Source organism: Hippichthys cyanospilos, chromosome 2 (genome assembly GCF_059441005.1).
Source record: "Hippichthys cyanospilos isolate Australia breed blue-spotted pipefish chromosome 2, RoL_Hcya_1.0, whole genome shotgun sequence".
NCBI lineage: Eukaryota > Metazoa > Chordata > Actinopteri > Syngnathiformes > Syngnathidae > Hippichthys > Hippichthys cyanospilos.
Window position 1 is genome coordinate 31,837,936 of NC_142370.1, and position 20,323 is coordinate 31,858,258.

The 20,323-nt window shown below is 37.6% G+C and overlaps 1 protein-coding gene across 1 annotated transcript in view; it reads right to left on the minus strand.

Moving 5' to 3' along the window:
- Positions 1–265: 265 nt before the first annotated feature.
- ajap1 (adherens junctions associated protein 1) overlaps positions 266–20,323 on the minus strand; it is a 45,553-nt gene continuing 25,495 nt past the window's right edge. Inside the window, exons 3-6 of the mRNA XM_088407641.1 lie at positions 10,125–10,212; positions 9,740–9,982; positions 6,577–6,708; positions 266–5,120 (exon numbers count right to left, since the gene is read on the minus strand). Of these exons, the coding sequence (XP_088263767.1) occupies positions 6,636–6,708; positions 9,740–9,982; positions 10,125–10,212 (404 nt within the window). The 3' untranslated portion in view covers positions 266–5,120; positions 6,577–6,635. The remainder of the gene's footprint in view (positions 5,121–6,576; positions 6,709–9,739; positions 9,983–10,124; positions 10,213–20,323) is intronic.

Below are 20,323 nucleotides of genomic sequence, written 5' to 3' on the forward strand. Positions count from 1 at the left end.
GCACGAGTTAACGTTGCATATATGGGTGGCATCGGTTACCTTTTTACTTGAGTTGAACCCAAAGTTTGTTAGGTTTATGGGAAAAGCTTGATGCATGCTCCATTTGTACTTGCTAATCGAATGACACGATGACCCCATGCGAGACAAATAAGATACAAAAACCACTGTCATGCGGAATGTAGTGGATAACCCCTTTTAACAGATGAGAGTCCCATGCCCTAAAAAAAAACAAGCTTCAACATGCTCACAAGGATGATGAACATGCTAGTATTTAGTTGATATTTTTATTCATCACACAAATTATGTCAATAATAAAGTAATGCATGCAAAAATAGCGGCAGACAAACCAAAAGCTCTCGGCAGCACTGGAAGATTAATCGGGCTCAAAAGTTGATTGGGTGAGTTTCATCAAAAAAACTGCGACTGTCTCTGCAAAAGCTTTTTGACAGGTCATCTAATATTTAAATATTTCAGTCAAGAGACCCGAATAGTTTAGGATAAGGCCCAAGTTGAAATAAACCAAGATTATCCTTTGATAAACTCCGATAAAAGTTTTCCGTATCTCATCAGGGACTGCTGAAATCTTGGCACGTGGCTCATATCAATTGCATACGCAGATCAAACATCTATTTTTTTTTCCCTTTAAGATATCTTTCTCAGTGATTAATTCAAAATCCCTAACTCCCATTTGGCACAATTGCAGTCAATATTGTGACAAACCATACCTTATTTGGCAAAAAAAAAACCATACAAGCGTGACACAAACAAAACGTGTTCGAATATAATCGGGTGGATTCTCGGCAGCTACTCTAAGATTCTTATCGTTTATTATTCACGTGATGGCACACGGTATATCATAATTAACATGTAAATGACAGTAAGTCATCGGTTTCCCAGTCGACCACGAAAGCAGAAGAACCAAAGTTGTCTCATCGTCTCTGTTTGATCCCGGCATTCCAGTTTCTGATCTAAATCGCAGCGTCTACAGTAGTATTATTTTCTAACGATATAATACACGTACTGCTTGAAAGTGCAGGTCAGAAGCTTGGCACAAGGTTAGTTTTGTGTTTTGAAAGAAATACTGTAATCACACATGTAAACAAAGACACTATCTCAGACCTATCTTAAACCTTCCCGAAAACGGGCGAGTTGTTGAAAAAAAAAATTACACACCTGTACACAAATAGAAGCAAATATATAGAAAATACATTTACATGTGTATAATATACATTTTTTTCCATAACCCTCTGTCTATTAAGATAACGCTCTTCATTCAAAAATAGATATGTCAAAGAAGCAACTCGGCAGCCTGACACTTCAGTGAGGCTGAACCGGTTTATGTCATTCATGAGAGTGGATTTCATGTTTCGAACGGGCGAAAAGCAGTTTTGCGCCACAGTGTTTTTAGCCCAGGCCTTCTGGGTTATCTCCTTGATGACCAGAGATAGGAAATCCCGGTCCAGAAAGTCAAATCCATGCCACAGTTTCGCTTTAGCCGATGGTCATTCAGCCTGCAGTCAAATGTCAACAAACCGCTTGAGTAGAAGCATCGAGTGATGTGACATTCAGCAACGAAGAGTCTTTTGAACGGCTCTTCGTTCGAGTCGTTATAAAGAGCCGTTCAAAAAGTGAGTGGCTACGGGTAAGATATGATAATCCTTGTTAAAACATCTCAGGTGCATTCCAGACACGAGTCCTGGCCAACACCTCACATGTTTTTTTTTTATATTTGATTGGTTCTAAAAAGTATATTGAACGTTTATTTTTGGACTTTTCCATTTCAAAATAAAGCAACGTTTGGCGCAATTACTAGCATGAATTCAGCCTACGTCGTTAAAGACAAATATTTCATGTCGCACTACGCAAACACTTAAAGACATGAATTTTTAGGTCCAGTGTTTGAGTACAACATTAATGTTTTAAAAGATGAAAAAAAAAACCTTAACCCTAAGAGCCAGACTCTTTTTAGTGAATGCCTCTTAAATTAACTTTTACCAAAATCGGGGAGAAATACAAAACACGTTTTGGGGTATTTTATATTTTTTGGAAAGTACATAACTCCACGTGTTCATTCATAATTTTGATGCCTTCATTGAGAATCTACAATGTAAATCAATTGTGGGCCAAATTGTAGTTATAGTTTCTGTCATAGGGCCGGAATGACTGTAAAGTCAAATAAATTTTCAAGTTCGTCACACACTTTTGCTAGTTTTGAAATCAGAGGCCTGTAAAAAAAGAGAGATTACGAACAAAAAAACGGTTATTTTTTTGCTCAAAACTCGCAAGTTTTGTGGGCCACATAACATGATGTGGCGGGCCAGATCCGGCCCCCGGGCCTTGAGTTTGACACCTGTGACATTGTCATGAAAATAAAGAAAATGTAACTAATACGAAGACGTCGCAAATTTTTGCCCGTACTTTATAAATTGGCAAATTTAACATCGTTTCTCGCTCGTTCAGAAAAGCAACAATACATAAAACGTCTTCTTCCATAATTGGTGAGAAAGTACGTACATACGTTGAATGAATTACTATCTATTATTAATGCCGGTGTTTATGTGTAAAACATTGATGGTTTGATATATTCCAAAATAATTTAAGAAAGAAAAACAAAAACACAAAAGAACCGGTTGTTTCAACAGCTCTTTTTAGGAAATTTTCTTTCACTCTGTGGCTTTGTTCCTTTCTGGACCTGATTTCTCGATCGATCTCTTGCATTTATGATGATCTCATGGGGGAAACCCGCTGTGATGCACCATAAGGAAATGACCGTCAACTTATAATCACTTTGGTGACTTACGGTGACCAATGCAGCTGTCAGGCGCTATCTACAGCCAAAAAATCGTTCATATTTGAAGAGATGTATTTTGTGCTTTGTACAAACCGACAGCACATACAACTTCCTGAAAGCACAAACGTAATCCATCCGCTCATAGGTTGGTTTTCATCGTCAAAATATTGGCGCTGGGAGGATCTCAGGAGAGCCCTTGGATCTTTTCACACTGGCAATTTTTGGTCCGTTTTGAGCCAACTCGTGTTTGTAAGCCCCATTGGTGCGTCTTTTGTTTGGGTATCAACTGGTGGGCTCCAATTAAAATAAAAAAAATTAAAAAATCTTAGCGCTGTTATTTTGCACTCAGAAAACAAATCTACCTTTGATCTGCTCCAATTGACCAATAAACAAACAAAAGAATTGAAGGTATCCTGCGATGTTAATCTCTTGTGCGGTATTTTGCCCAATCCTTTGATCTTTGCATTTCAAATCAAAGGGAAAGCTTTGAAAGAAGACACTAGGGAGCTGAAATTTTACCCAGCATTTCAAAGTTCGATTTGAAATTCTACGAAAATATTGTGGAAGTAAATGACGTCAAAATGGTCAAAATACCGCACAAGTTAAGTGGACTGAATTTTCTATGAAAATACAACATTCTGTTTACATTCTTCTACCTGTCATTGATTAATTAGATCAGGGGTGTCTAACTCATATTTATCAGGGGCCGGATTGTAGTTATAATTTTTGTCAGAGGGCCGGTATAATTGTGAAATTAAATCAATTTTAGGTGTGTTTGTCACACTTCTAACTAGTTTTGAAATAAGAGCCCGGTAAAAACTGTTCAAAAGAGATATTGGGAACAAAAAATGCTTGTTATTTTTACCCCCAAATTTTTAAATGTTGAGGACAACTTGCAAATTCAGTATTTTAACCAGAAATTTGAAGTTTGCTCAGGATTTCGCGGGCCGCATAAATTGATGTGGCGGGCCGGATCTGGCCCCCGGGCCTTGAGTTTGACACCTATGAATTAGATGAAAGTAATTTAATGTCCTTTTTTGGTGACACGCTTTGATTGGCTCGGATTTTTTTTTTTTTTTAATTTACCATGTGAAAAGGGACCAAACCCAGGGGAATCACAGCAGGTTTGCAAAGCCATCACATGATTTTAGACCACAAAAAGAAAAATATGAAAGCACATCCTTCTTGTTTTCCTCCTTATGAACTCAGTTAAAAAATTTCAAACACCCCTGGGGCAATCCCCAGAAATTTGGGGTAGGTGACTCATCACTGACTTACAGGTATAGGGTCTAACTTTTGGTTCTTCGTAGATGACCTGGATCCTGAGACAACACTTTCTTATATCAATTTGTCAACATTTACAAATATTATTCATAATACATTTTATTCAAAGCAAATCAGTTTTGCTTGTCGGTTTTTCACTCAGGTTTTGTGTCACTCAGGAGGGTTTCTTATTACTTTACCACGTGATTATGATTGATTGCTTGCTTCTGAGCAAATATTAATCCCAATACGGTTTTTGAGTATAATATGAGAAATTGCTCGAAAGACAGAACTGAGGCAATTAAACGCCATGTCCAGCTGTAAGCAGTTTGTTGGATTTTTACCCTTACCGAATCCATACATACATCCTACTCATTCAAATCAGGGAAGAAAATCTCAGATGGAAGTCTTTCATAATAGCGGGAAATCCAAGGGGCGGAGGACTTTCATTGTCAAAGTTGTGGCAGGGTTTTCCGCGTAAAAAAATAGCACGGTTCTGTTTTTTTTTTGTTCCAAATGGGACTTTATATTATACTTTTCCTTCTCCCTTCCCACTCTATTAGATTTAAATAAATAACTTCATCACCCTTTTTTTAAAATACTCTTAAAACTATATATCCAAATACAATTGTAGCATCTTCACATTTCTTAAAAAAAAACATAACAAAAACACAAAATGTTGATACAAGGTAAATATAGCTCTCTTTGTTTAGTCCATCTGTTGTGATTCCAACTTCCTTCTATCCAGGTTGTGGCACATAGTGGCATTATTGGCACATTGTTCAGAATGAGTTCATCTTCCACCCGCAGAATCCCCTTTGGGTGCCTTTGTCAAAGGTCAAATATGTGTCAATGATTGGAGATGTCAGTGATGTTCACAGTCTCGTCCACACGTCCTGTGAGTGTACCAGTATGGTATATAGTCTACATCCTAATGGTGAAATATGGGCGTGGCTATGCACTGTGACCGCTGTTTGTCATCTCTAGAAAAATAAAATATCTTCACCAGTGTCCAAAGAGAGATCGCACTACTTTACAAAAAGAAGCCGCTGTGTCCGTTTGGATCCTGTGGAGACGCAAAGAACAACATAATTACACCTGCTTAAAGTCACAAGCAATCATTTTCCCTTTCTTGTTTCCGTCGTCGAATGGCGCCTCATGAACCGCTTTTGATATTTTTTGGTCCTTGAGATGGTACTCTTAGGTTACAGAAGCAGTTCCGTTGCATTAGCCGTTACAGTGGACGCACGGCATACGAAATTAATCCGTTCCGGGGTTGGTAACGCAAAATCGTCGTATGGCGGGCAATAGAAACCTATGCTAATATGCTGAAGGGCATAAAACCCAAGGTAAAAACATTAAAATTGTATATACGTAATAAAAATTGGAAACAAACTAGCATAGTAAGTGTTTTAGTTATATATAATATACATGTATACTATGAAATAACTTCATAAATAAAAAATATATAAAGGAAAAAGGTAAATTTATTCACCTTTGAGTGATGTCAACTTGAGCTACTTATGGCCATAATCTGTAGCAAGGATAGACTAGCCTAGCCTTGCCTTCATATTGTTTGATTATCTTAAGATTTATTTCCATACTAATCATCTTTTTATTTCTTCCTTTAACATCATTAGCAATATTGGAACCCAAGGCGAAACAATTACCACTAAAATGCACAACAAATACAATATTGTAAGCACACACACGAGATCGTCTTTAGAATGTCGGCATCTTTGTGACACCATTTTAGTGACACCGACCAATAGCATTGCAGCATTTTAGCGACACGTTGCAGTGCAGGCAGTTTGACACGATCAGAAAAGAAAAATCAATAAAAGCAATTACCTATAAACGCCTGAAGAGGGAGGCAAAACAACAAACACGGCCAACCTCACAGGTCATGGCAGTTGTTGATGCCTTAATGTACGAAAAATGCCGTAAAGAGCTGATGAAAAAAAACGTAGTATTCCACTTCGTAATGTGAAGAAACAAAGTTAGTCAGGGACGCTGTAATCCGGGGATCCACTGTAGTTTTAAACAAAGAGTACCATCAAGAGGAGTGAAAAAAAAATAATCACAAGTGATTCACGAGGCTTCATTTTCCCATCACTACCCTTCACAAAGTATTGGCCAGCATGGCTTATTCAATTTCATGTAGTGATTTCCATTGGCTATATTTGGATAGTTAGTATCCATCGCACACGTTTAGGAGTGAAGCTATACAAGTGGATTGTCCCCTGGTGGCTCGTTAAAAAAACAAAACAAAACTGCAAATATGGAGCACTGGACTATAAGCCACAGGCCTCAAATCATGAGTAAAAAGTTGTGGCTTAGAGTTTGAAATCTTTGGTACTTCAATTTTTTTTTTTTTACTTTTCTGTACTTTTTACATAATTAAATTTTACTGTATATCTTTCATCGTTTAGGCTTCCGTGTAAACTGTGGGCATTGACAGTCCAGTAATGAAAAATCAAACATAGAAGTACACATTTTGACTGTGACAGCAGAGTACATACCAAAGCACGAATTCAGGAACCTTCTTCCTCCAAAGGGAAGTGAACAAGGCCTTCAGCTGTCAACAAGAGATCTCAAACCATTTCTCCGACACAAAGGCGACGGGAATCAGTTGTCTTTCAGAGGGGGAAGGCCTGCGAGTTCAGTTTAAATATGTTAGAAGCTCATCAAATAACAACAGATAATAATAAAGTATACTGTCTATAAGCACGTATAGGGATTCCTCACAAATATTGTTTCCGCACTATAAGGCGCACCGGATTATAAGGCGCACCCTCAATTAATGCGATAATTTAAAACTTTTTCCATATATAAGGTGCACCGGAGTATAAGGCGCACCCTCAATTAATGATATATTTTAAAACTTTTTCAATCACAGTATTGTAATACTCAAAGTAATAACAGTAATAAATAATAACTCTAAACAGCATAATAACTCAATGTCAATATGAGCAACCTTGTTCAACTGTAAACACGCAAAAGAAACAGGTAAAGCTTACCTTATCAGTTCATTCCCCGTCTACGAATCCCACTCTCAATATTGATCCATATATAAGGCGCACTTGATTATAAGGCGCACCATCAGCTTTTTAAAAAAATTAAGGCTTTTAGGTGTGCCTTATAATGCAGAAAATACGGTAATAATCAAAATAATATAAGTAATGGGTCACCCCTCCTTACTTTATCAGTTCATTCCCCATCTACGAATCCCAATCTCAATATTGATCCATATATAAGGCGCACTTGATTATAAGGCGCACAATCAGCTTTTTAAAAAAATATGGCTTTCAGGTGCGCCTTATAGTGCGGAAAGCACAGTAATAATCACAATAATATAACTAATGGGTCACCCCCGCCCCCCCCCCCACTTACATTATCAGTTCCTTCCCCATCTACGAATCCCAATCTCAATATTGATCCATATATAAGGCGCACTTGATTATAAGGCGCACAATCAGCTTTTTAAAAAAATATGGCTTTCAGGTGCGCCTTATAGTGCGGAAAACACAGTAATAATCACAATAATATAACTAATGGGTCACCCCCCCACTTACATTATCAGTTCCTTCCCCATCTACAAATCCCAATCCCAATATTGATCCATATATAAGGCGCACTTGATTATAAGGCGCACCATCAGCTTTTTAAAAAAATATATGACCTTTAGTTGTGCCTTATAGTGCAGAACATACGGTAATAATCACAATAATAGAACTAATGGGTCACAACCTCCCCCCCCAAAAAAAAATCATCTCACATATTCACCAGCGGTTCACTTTGTAGGCAGTGCGCTTAATTATTGAAGACACTTTGGACTCTTTGTACCAGATGAATTACTCTTCCCTCACTGCCAGCATAATAAATGTGTTGCAGGCTTTGGATACAATAAGTAAGTGTGACCATCTTTGCATGCCCAGGAGCTCAGATGACGGAAACCGTTATCCATTCTGACAGTGAACGCTGTTAAAATGAAGAAGCTTCTCGTCACACGACACATACGATGTTCAAGGTATTAAATTGCAAAAGGCAATGTTTTAATATCGCCCATGCCTGCCATCTTCATCCACAAAGCAAAATGCGTTCTCGTTTGCAGAGAAATACATCCGTGTCGATGCTTTGCCGGCATTTGTGTTTTGGGATCTCCCCGTGGTTAACAAGTAAACATGGATTTAAGCGTTAAGTTGCAGCGGCGACTTTATTAAAGCGACTTGGACGTATTGCAGTTGTCAAAACATTACATTGCCAGCCTTCTGGGAGGTGAGTTTGACTTTTCAAAATAATATACCTGTCTGCAATTTCTATCAGCCGGAAAATATCCCTGTAGGGACTTCAAGCCCATTTCGCCACATCAATGGGCCGACTCATTATACACAACAGCGGCGGCGGCGGCGGCGGCGGCGGCGGCAACAGCCCCTGGTAGATTTCAATCATACGAAACTCTGCAAGTTTATATACAGGGCATGCCGCTCTTCAAGCGTTCTAAGCTACTTGGCAACGTTGCGTCAGATTTTCATCAGTTCGTTTTTCTGAGGTCATCTTCAGGGTTGGTGTTTGTGACCTCTCGTGTCAACATTGAGACCAAAAGTAGACATTTTAGGTTTCTCTGATATAAATGCACAAACTTGTTTATAGTCGAATCGAGTCAAAGTCATTCGAGTACCTCAGTTAAAAAAAAATAAGGCTTGAGGCATTTTCTTTTGCGCGGCAGAAAAAAATATGGGAAGCCAACCAAAGCAACAGCTGTTAATGCAGTAAAATACTCTGCAAATGTTCTGACAAAATAAAGCTATATTTAGCTTTATATATATATATATATATATATATATATATATATATATATATATATATATATATATATATATATATATATATAAAACATATCGATGCTAACAGCCTTACACAGTTGCCGTTCCTACTGATCACATTTTAAACAAACTATTTTGTCGCATATGTGCCATTTCAAGCAGCAAATTTTCTCCGACTGAAATTTCTAATTTTGTGTGCGACTAACCACAGTTGAAATTTAAGTCCAAAATATTGATTATTAAGAATGTTTAAAATCTGGTCATTTATACTTCACTGCACATTTGTCTATGTTTATAGCTGTTCGTCATCATACAAAAAATATATACCGTATTTTCCGCACTATAAGGCGCACCGGATTATAAGGCGCACCCCAAATTAATGATATATTTTAAAACTTTTTCCATATACAAGGCGCACCGGATTATAAGGCGCACCCTCAATTAATGACATTTTTTCGAACTTTTTCAATCACAATATAGTAATACTCAAAGTAATAACAATAATAACTCAAATAATAACTCTAAACACTTAGCATAATAACTCAATGTCAATATGAGCAACCTTGTTCATCTGTAAACACACAAAAGAAAGAGGTAAAGCTTACTTTATCACTTCATTCCCCATCTACCAATCCCAAACTCAATAATGATCCATATATAGGGCGCACCTGATTATAAGGCGCACCATCAGCTTTTTAAGAAAATTATGGTTTTTAGGCGCGCCTTATCGTGCGTAAAATACGGTAGATTTTTTATTATCACCCGAACACTCCATTTGAATGCCCCGTGGGGTGTAATAACGACAATACTCGATAGCAGCAGCCCTAAACTGTTCGATTTTTTTGAGCGATGGCTTTACCTGTTTCCGTTGTAAGAAGTCTTATAGACGGGCGTCTGCTGGATCATCTCATCAGTGTAGATGGGCACAGCGGTCCGAACGCACTCATGAGAGCACTGCAGGCTGTCATTGTAGGCAGTGAAGATATCCACCTTGCTGGGAACCCTGGCCGGGGTGAAATCTGTCAGATTTTGGCAGCTTTCTTCCTGCTGGTGGATCTTGCGCTGATGGCTATTGTGGCGGCCATTTCCTGACTGTGCACAGCTACAAAAACACGCACCAAAGACAAGAAACCAAAATAAAATCATACCTTGCGCTTCGGAATTCCACGCGCAAAACTGAAGAAAACTGAGAAATTTTCTGTCCGTTGCCATGTGACAAGTGAAAAGAAAGGAGACTTTCCTACCAGTTTTTAAGGACGAGTGTTGTGATCAAGGCTGCGATAACCATAATGAGAGACACAGTGATAGTGATTATCTGGTGAACTGCCAAACCTAAAATACAATCAAGAAACAAAAACACAAATTAATAGTTGGATAAAATGAAAACATCAAATGTCCTTAAGGGTTAAATCAGTCGCCATGATATACCATATATACCATAAATTTCCAACTATAAACCGTATTGGTAGAGAAAAAAACTCAAAATTAATATTTCAACAGCGTCTTCTTCTGTCTCTTTGTTTAATTGATTCTTTTACTGAACATATAAACACATTGTGCATAATTCATATATCCATCAAATTTACATGACAAACGTTTGTACAAGATCTCATTCATCTTGTACATATTATTTAATACTACTGTATTTTCCACACTATAAGGCGCACCGGATTATAAGGCGCACCCTCAATTAATGACATATTTGAAAACTTTTTCCATATATAAGGCGCAACGGATTATAGGGTGCACCCTCAATTAATGACATATTTTAAAACTTTTTCAATCACAATGTAGTAATACTCAAAGTCATAACAATAATAACTCAATTAATAACTCTCAATAGCATAATAATTCAATGTCAATATGAGCAACCTTGTTCAACTGTAAACACACAAAAGAAAAAGGTAAAGCTTACTTCAGTTCATTCCCCATCTACCAATCCCAATCTCAATATTGATCCATATATAAGGCGCGCCGGATTATAAGGCGCATCATCAGCTTTTTTAAAATATTGAGGCTTTTAGGTGCGCCTTATAGTGCGGAAAATATGGTATATTTTTAAAACTCGTTTTGGGCAAATTCACTGGTTCACATATTTTCAGTTCTTTTTATAGTGGTTCCATAAATTGACAAATACGTACACCCTTTTACTTTGCTAGTGGATTGCCTCCTTGTGGCTGGTTCAAAAAAAAATGCATATAAACCACACTGGCGTATAAACCGCAGGGCTCAAACCATGAGAAAAAAAGTTGCGGCTCATATTCCGAAATTTACCGTACTTTCACGACCTTACCATCATTCATTTTTACACAATTCTTTCTACATAACCCAAAAATAAAAGCGCTTGCTCTTGGAGAAATATCCCCTTCAACCCTAACGCTAAAAACAACCGTGACAACGGCGACAAGCGTAACATTCACGTCCGCTTCGATTGATATTTTATGATTAGCGCGCTACGTTGGGGTGACCCATAGCCCATGACAGATTACGGGACACAATGTCACATGGCAGCAGGTGATGTAGTTCCCGAGGAAAAGAGGCGTAAGAAAAGAGCCGTCATGATGAAAAGGCCTCTGCGGGCCTTCTCCATCTCACCTCTCCATCAAGCAGCTGTCTAGCGGGACTGATCCAAGCCAATTTGTCTTTAGAAAGCTCAAAAGGAAGTGCGGCTCAGTCATTTCGGAAAAGCTGCCTACCGCCCGGCCGGGCGGACGGACGGACGGCCTCCTCCCGGATTATAAACTTCTCCGGTCCGAGTCAACCTTGGATAAATGATATCTATACTTGGCAGGGGAAAGCTTTAACTTGCCGCCGCAATCGGGAGCCACAGAAAAGACAGATTAACTTCTGACGACTCATTTGCATTTCCTTCATACCCTCTACGGCCGTGACTGACGTCAAGGCTGCGTCCATTTATAAAACGCCGTCTGTCCAACCTCGGCCATTATAGAGCGAGCCCCCGACCTTGATCGATAGCCGAGGTCCCCCGCGGACCGGAATAGCTCCGTTTTATATGCGCGGTCATGGAAGCAGGGGCTACTCTCAGGCATGATGGAGTACATGTAAAAGCTGCAGATTGAGTCACATGATGTGTTTCTTAATACGGTGGCAAACCTTACAAGTATGTTTTTTAATGGGGGGGAGGCTCCTACCCAGCTTGTCTAAAAAATGGAGGTTTCTAAAAACTAATGACAAACGAATTTAAAGGAAGTGATTCCAAAGTCCACTTTAAAAAATTATGTTCAGTGTGAAATGAATGGCAAACACCATGTAAAAAATAGCTAGTCACATGCTGCATTTACACACATATATGTGGATTTTTATGCCCAATTCATATTTCGCAATATTATTCCGAATACCTTGTTGACAATAATGGTGTAGCTTAAAACATTTGACTTGACTTCCTCTTTAACTCATTCAATCCCAAAGACTGATTTTTACGTATCTTACAAGTGTTTACACATTCAAATCCCCGGATTATTTATTAATACATAATGAACATCCTCTATTATTGTATTATTTGGCCCAACAATATGTTCCGTATTTTCCGCACTATAAGGCGCACCCTTAGTCAATGACATATTCTAAAACTTTTCCCATAAATAAGGCGCACCAGATTATAAGGCGCACCATCAATTAATGACATTTTAAAACTGTTTCCATATACAAGGCGCACCGGATTATAAGGCGCACCTTCAATTAATGACATATTTTAAAACGTTTTTAATCATAATCTAGCAATACTCAGAGTAACAACAATAACTCAAATAATAACTCTAAACTCTCAATACCATAGTAACTCAATGTCAATATGAGCAGATTTTTTCAACTGTAAACACACAAAAGAAACAGGTAAAGCTTACGTTATCACTTCATTCCCCATCTACGAATCCCAATCTCAAAATTGATCCATATATAGGGCGCACCTGATTATAAGGCGCACCATCAGCTTTTGGAAAAAAAAAAAAAGGCTTTTAGGTGCGCATTATAGTGCGGAAATATGGTTTAAAAAAAACGTCTGGACTCTATAAATACATATGAATGGGCTTGAATTAGTTAAGTAAAATAAATTTGAATAAACATGTGTTATGTGAAATAAAAAAAAATACACATTAATGAAGGGAACAGGAAGGCTCTTTGCCCTGAGTATGTAAAACCAATCGTATTGGCAGTCGGGAAGAACAATCTTTTTTGGCAGGGACCATACAGTTTGACAAAAAAAAAAAAATGCTACCGTGTAAAAGAGGCAGAGCAGATGACACAATAGATAATGATGAAGGGTAGAAAAGAGACCTCTGGGCAGCTAACGCTGCGGTCTCCACCAAAGCCTTCATGACGCTTTGATGTACACGACAAAGGATGGTGATGAAATGGATTATGCCCCCTACTTTATTTAATAAAAGATCCGGAGCTCAATTTTAAAACTTAGGACAGTGTTAATAAATGTGTATGAAAAGGTAATCTGAAAATACACCAATGCAGGTTGTGTGTGGATAAACCTGAAGACATTTTCAGCAAATGGAAATTAGTCCTCAAGCCCTAATGTGAGCATGTGTTGATTTTTGCCGTTCCTTGACATATATTCTTAACAATAGCATAGTAATGACAAATCTGTTCGACCCCTGAGAAAATAGCCGTGGATAAAAAGAGCGATTTAAGTAAGTTGTTCCCTCAGCACAATTCCCCAATAACACTCGTCACTACCCTTATTCAGTTACGTACCGAATATGAGTTTGTATTTTTGTGCCCCATTTTTGTGGCACGTGGTAAAAAGCTCAATGGAAATCAAGCAGTCCTCTGCTAGTTGGGATTAGCATAGCGAGCATTAAAGCTAAAAGATTCGTGACTGACCATCATAGTTGACATGGAAGCTGTTTATCTGCTAAAATATGTGGCATAACAGCACATTAGCTCATTTATTCAATCCTAAAGATGTATTATTACGTATCTTTCAAGTATTTTAGGCATTGTATATGGGAGATAGCTAGCTAGCTAGCTAGCTAAGTGATGGGGGTACAGATGACCTCAGGGAAAAGGCATTGTTTTGTCATGTGATGAGTAATTGCAATAAAATAAGAATTTTCACCTTTTTTTGATGCACTGGGTCAGTGGTTCTCAACCTTTTTTTTAGCGATGTGCCCCCTGTGAAATTTGTTTTCAGTCAAGTATCCCGTAACCTGCGCAAATCATTTTTGTTAATAAATAAGTTAATAAATAATTACCTTGACAGGTAACGAGAGGTGGCACACGACAAGTTGGGTTGAACTATTCTAATCAGGGGGAGAATCTGTTTTAAAAATAAGGAAATTGAATAACCTACTAAGTAAAATTGGTTCACTACGATATTTTCCTGAAATATTTAATTAACAGTAATTATTTTGCAAGGATTTTTGCATGTTTGGTTTAATTAAAATCTCGAGTACCCCTTGGCGTTCCTTCAAGTACCCCCATTTGAGGACCACTGCACTAGGTAATTTTTTTCAGTTTTAGACTAAGCCGTAACCCGTATAAACACTGTAAAAAATTAACGATCTTTTGTTGAAATTTTGTTTTATATTGCTGTTTTTCTTTTGTTATTGTTAAAAAAGATACAGGGTATACAAACACAATTTTTATTGATAACATTCCTATTTATAGTCAGCGTGTCGAGTGCGAGCGGGTCTCTTTTCCAGGGGGGGGGGCTTGGCAAATTGTAATTGAGAAGCACTGTTTCAAATATCGATGGCCCCTAAAGAAATAGCGAGCGTGAGATCCGAGCTCACCTCCGCCACAAGCGTAAACCTTGACGGGACAGGTGAGGGGAAGATTTCCGTCAAAGGCGGACCGCTGATAGTTAGGAATTGGCAATTAACGCGGGTGTCAAAGTGTCAATCTCTACTGATTTCCACTGAGCCACCGGGCAATCTAAAACACTTACTGAAGGACGGAGTGCTGAGAGAGGCAGAGTGGGGAGTGGGGGCAACAAAGAGATGAGGGAAAGGTTGAAGGCGGGATCAGAAACAATGCATCGCTCTCATTGTCAAAGGCATCGCTGAATAATTCAGTCGATCCGGATGGAAAATTCGAAAAAGGAGGCCAGAACGAGGAAGCGGGGGAACGGCGATATCGCGGTGGTATTTCTTATAAGAGCGTAATTACAATGTTACATTTATAACATAGTACACATCCTGCAAATGTGTGTTGATACGAAGGGGAAATTTGACAAGCAATTACTAGAATGTTTATCGTTATTTGTAATGAGATGGTGGAATCTCTCTGGTGCTTCTGACCTTCTTTTTTAATGGCAGTGTTGTATCAGGCGGAATAATTCTGCCAAAAGAAATTACTATACAGGATGTTGATGTTGCTCAACTTTCCAAACCGACGTCATGTTGCTTGTTTGAGCGGATGATATACAACTTTAGATCAAATGTACTCCAATGTGCAATCGCACAGGACGGATTTTTTGACGTTTAAAATCAGTTCGTATGTTTCATATTCTCTCTTGAGAAATTTATTATCACAATGGGTGATCATGTGGTGATAGAAAATGTTTTGGTCATGCACAGTGGACCCCCACTATACGAAATTAATCCGTTATAGGGTTAGGATCTTAAGACGACATCATCGTTCGTATGGCGGGCAATAGAAACCTATGCTATTTAGCTAATGCGTATGAAACTCCAGGTAAAAACATTAAATTGTATATACCTATTAAACATCGGCAACAAAATAGTATAGTAAGTGCTACTTATATATAATACACATATATACAATGAATTAACATAAATAAAAAATATATAAACAATTTATTTACCTTTGAGTGATGTGACTTGAGTTTGTTATGGCCATATTCCCTAGTGAGAGTAGCCTAGCCTAGCCAACGTATTTTTTTTTATTATCTCTGGCTTTGTTTCCATATTAATCATCTTCTTCTCCCTTTAACATCGCTAGCAATCTCGGGACCCAACTTAAGTTTGACTTAAGCACGAAAATGCACAATAAATACGATTTTGTAAGCACTAACACGAGATCAAGTCTTTAGCATGTCAGCATCTTAGTGACACCGTGACGCCGACCAATAGCAGACCAGCTTCTTAGTGACGCGTTACAGCGCAAGCAGTTTGACGCTACAGAAAATAAGAGCAATGACCTAAAATCGCCTGAAGATGGAGATAAAGGAACATAAACACAGCCAACCCCCGGGAAAAATGTCGTAAAGAGGACAGTGAAAAAAAGTGAAAAACACGTAAGGGACGTCGTAAACCGGAGGTCCACTGTATTTGTCATTTTTGTCTGAATTGTAATCATGTATAAGTCACCTTTGTTGTTTTTATATCAGTTGCTACGTAGTTGCTATGGTTCTTTAGTTTGCCTTATTATTTTATACAGGAAAAATGTCTTACTGTATCTAGGTCATGGCTGGCTGAGTCCGGTCCTCAAGAACCACAATTCAGCCTGGTTTTGATGTTTCCCATTCAAGTTCTTTGCCTTCTTTTTTGTGTTTTGTTTATTAAATGTCCTAAGTTGACTGAACCTGACATTTCCCTTCAATCAGCACACCTGATTCAAATCTGAGTCTTTATTAGGAGTCTAGAGAGCATGCTGATAAGGTAATCATCGGAATCTGGTACGGTGGTTGACGAGAAACATCGAAAATGGGCCTGACTTGGCTCTGGATGACCGGACTTAGCCACCCCTGCTCTAGATTTTCAGGAGAACAAAAAAAAATTCAAATCAAGCTCTCGAGCTGTCCTGCCAAGCAGTCACCCTAGTTTGTATCTGAGTCTAGTTTCCGAGTCAAGTTTCCGATGCCCACTTAGGTTACCGTTATTAATTGGCCTAATTCTTTCAAATAGGAAAAACGTCTAACTGTATTTAAGCTCTCGGTCAGGGGTGACCGAGTCCGGTCCTCAAGAACCACACCCCACCCTGTTTTCAATGTCATCGGGATTCCAAGCACGCTGATAAGCTAATCATCTGAATCAGGTGTGTTGGTGTAAGGGAAACATCTAAATCAGGCCTGACAGAGCTCGAGAAAGTAAAATCAAGCTGCCCAGTCAAGCAGTCACCCTAGTTTCTATTCTATTCTAGTTTCCGAGTCAAGTTTACGATTCCCACTGTGGTGCCGTAGGATTTTTGCTTATGGAGTCTTTCCATTTCTCCACGGCCATGTCTGGTCTAGTTCTGCGTTCAAATCCTCACGCCGTTAAAATATCATTCATCTGAAATATTCCAAATGTATTTCCTGTCTAACGGTAGGATCAAAAATAGCCAGCATCTGGACTTCTCTTGCTTTAGGCGGATATGTCAAGCCATGAAGAAGTTGCTGAGCAAAGGACATAAAGCGAAAGAGCATCTGCACACTGTGGCCTCTTCATGTCCTCTTGGCTGGGTGTAAATCGCGGAAAAGGGGGTGTGACTTGCCCCGCCTGTCAACAGACATCAGCATTCCAACCTTGATTCAATACCCGGGAGAAGGAGATTCATTTTCATCCACTTTCAATCGTCAATACTGATCATGGGCAAATAAATTGGACTGCCAGGGCAACTCATGGTAAAAGAGCTTTCCATATCTCCTTATCTTTCCTGTCTGTTGTTCGAGGGGCTTCGTCGTATGTCTTCACAGGTTAAAACGCTGCATTTTAATGCTCGGTGAATGCGCTTCTTTAAACTTTTAACTCCTGAGACACTTAACATCCATTTTACATGTCCTCGCGTTGCTCTACTGTGAATACTGTATTCATTTATTTACTCTATTTATTGAACACTTAGTGATCCCTCCAGTAACCTCAAAGTGTTGCAGGAGAATTATGAACCAAAACCACAAAATACAAATAATGCATGCACAAATCCGGAAGAATTTTGCATTGTAACACGGAATGATGTTTTAGACATATTTATGTGATAACTATGTGGTCTTGCCATGAACTTTGACGCTTTCACCATCTAAGGTGAAATTTCAGCTTCTTTCAGTGCTTTTACTTTGATGTGAAATTTCTTTGATGTGTAGATCAAGGATTGGGCAAAAATCGGAAACACATGCTTTGGTTCTTCTCCTGATATGTAAGATACTCGAAAAATAATTGTGAAATGAGACATGTGTTGTAATATTTTATTAAATGAGATGTTAATCCTTAATATCCATAGTTCTTTTTAGTTCCTCTTGTGGTTGCCTCATCGTTTCTATGTTCTTCATAATCCGGTTGTGGTTAGTGCGTTTTTGTGCGTGTGGGTATGATATTTTTGTCTCTTATTAGCTGTTTATTCAATTTGCTGGCCACTTTGCGCTATTTAAAGGTAATTGGGTCCACCGGCCTTCAAGCAGCGTGACTTCAATCATACTATATTTGCAAAAGACTATTAAAGTCTTAATTTGAGCAATGGGTTATTTTTCATGGAATCACGATTATTAATCACGATTTTTCATCTTGTTATTCATCAATATGTCTATTCGTTGCCCTTTTTTTAAACAAGCGGTATATAAACAAGGCTTCAAGGCTTGATATTTACAAATAATAATAAATTAAAATAAATAAATGAGGTAAATAATTAACTTACTTGCTGAGTGCAAAGCAGTAAAAAAAAGAAGCCTATTTAGAACCAAGCACATTGTTTACTTTTAAGCACATTTAATTCAATTCAATTAGCAGTCAAAACGTCATTTCAAACCGAATGTATTCACATTTTTTTGCCAATAAGAGTTTTCAAAACACTTATTGGCAAAAAAAAAAATGGAATGGGTCTCATTGGGTCTCAATTGACAGTCGTGAAACAATGCTCCCTGGTGGTAGGATGGAAAAGTGCTTGATTTGAATTTAAAAAAAAAAAAATTAAAAAGTGCTTTTTAAATGTTAATATAGCAGAGGATCGTGGCAGCCAATATTGTGATCGCGATTCAAATTCGATTAATTGTGCAGCTCTAATTAGGGCTAATGTAAATTTTGGACAATAGGCTTTTTTCTCATGACTTGAGCCCTGTGGCTTGTAGTCCAGTGTATCTAATTTGCAGTTTTGTTTTGTTTTTCTGTTTTATTGTTGTTGTCATGTTATGAGACAATTATGAAATAGAACTGAAAAAATGTAAATCAATGGCTGTAATAATTAAAAAAATATATATATCGTAATAAAATCAAAAAGTCTAAGTTGAATAATATCTTGTATACAAGTTTGTCTCATAAATTTGATAACAATTTTATGCCTGTTTATATGAAATATGTGCAATGTCATTATATGTACAATAAATAAAGTAATCACACTCAATTAAAAAAAAAAGGGATGACAGAAGATACTATAATGTAATGATTTTAAGTTTGAACTGCTATTTTACTCTGCAGTATTGTCTGTTATGTTAAAAATGTCGGTGCCAAAAATATATGCATGGTCAGTTTGATACTCAACTAAAGTCTGGGTCATATATCCACTGCTCCACCAAATATTATAATGTCAGTGGGACATTTTCCCCACAATGAATTTCGTTCTTGTGCAGTAAACACCTGCTCGCCAAATACGTCTTAGAATACAAACACATGGGATAATTATATTCCCATTACATGCACGCTTATTCATGAAGACAAAGCACATTATTGCCTTTCATTTATGCTGACTGCTGATGTTATTCATGAGTCAGTTTGACTCATGCAGATTATTTAGTGCAAGGGTGAGTGCACATACTGTAATCTCACAGTTACTGAGAGTCTGACTAATTATGATAAGTACTTTTTTTCCTAATCTGCACTGACAGGACCCTTATGTAAAGTTAGAAGAAGTATATAAAAAGTTTTAGCGGTTTCTTCAAATGTATTTCATTAAACTTTTTTTTTTCTTTTTTACATCAATAGTATTCAATACAGCAGAGGGTGACCGTTTTGCATTTTTAATTTACAGATGCTAAAATTATTCTGTCTTGGTAAGGGGCACATCATTCAAAGAAAAACACGAAGTTGATGTAATTTAATTTGATAAGCAGTGTTATATGCTCCATATGAGCAAAAAAAAAAAGAGAAAAATAGAAAAAAAAAGAAGTTTAATGCTTGTGTTTGTCATGTAATTTTCTTTATTATTATTATTACTTATTGTGTGGAGATATGGGGTAATATTTCTAAAACAAACACTGCCTACAAAAAAAAGCTGCATGATTTATAAACCATTGAAAATATACAAAACTAATTCATTGAATTAAACACTTTTTTTTAACTTGGTTGAATCCAAAACAGGACAAATGTATGAAATTTATAACAACCGATTTTGCAACAGTTTTTCGATAATTAGATGGTTTTTGTGCGGGTTGTTAAAGTTTGAAGGGCACTGATGATTGAAAAAATAAAATAAGATAAGAACCATCAGAGAGCAAATGCGTGTCTGTCAAAAGGGTTGGAATAATCATGGAATGGATGTGAAAATTTGCAAATCATGGTTTGAAAATAATCATGTTATTTAAATACATGAATCAAACATGAAACTT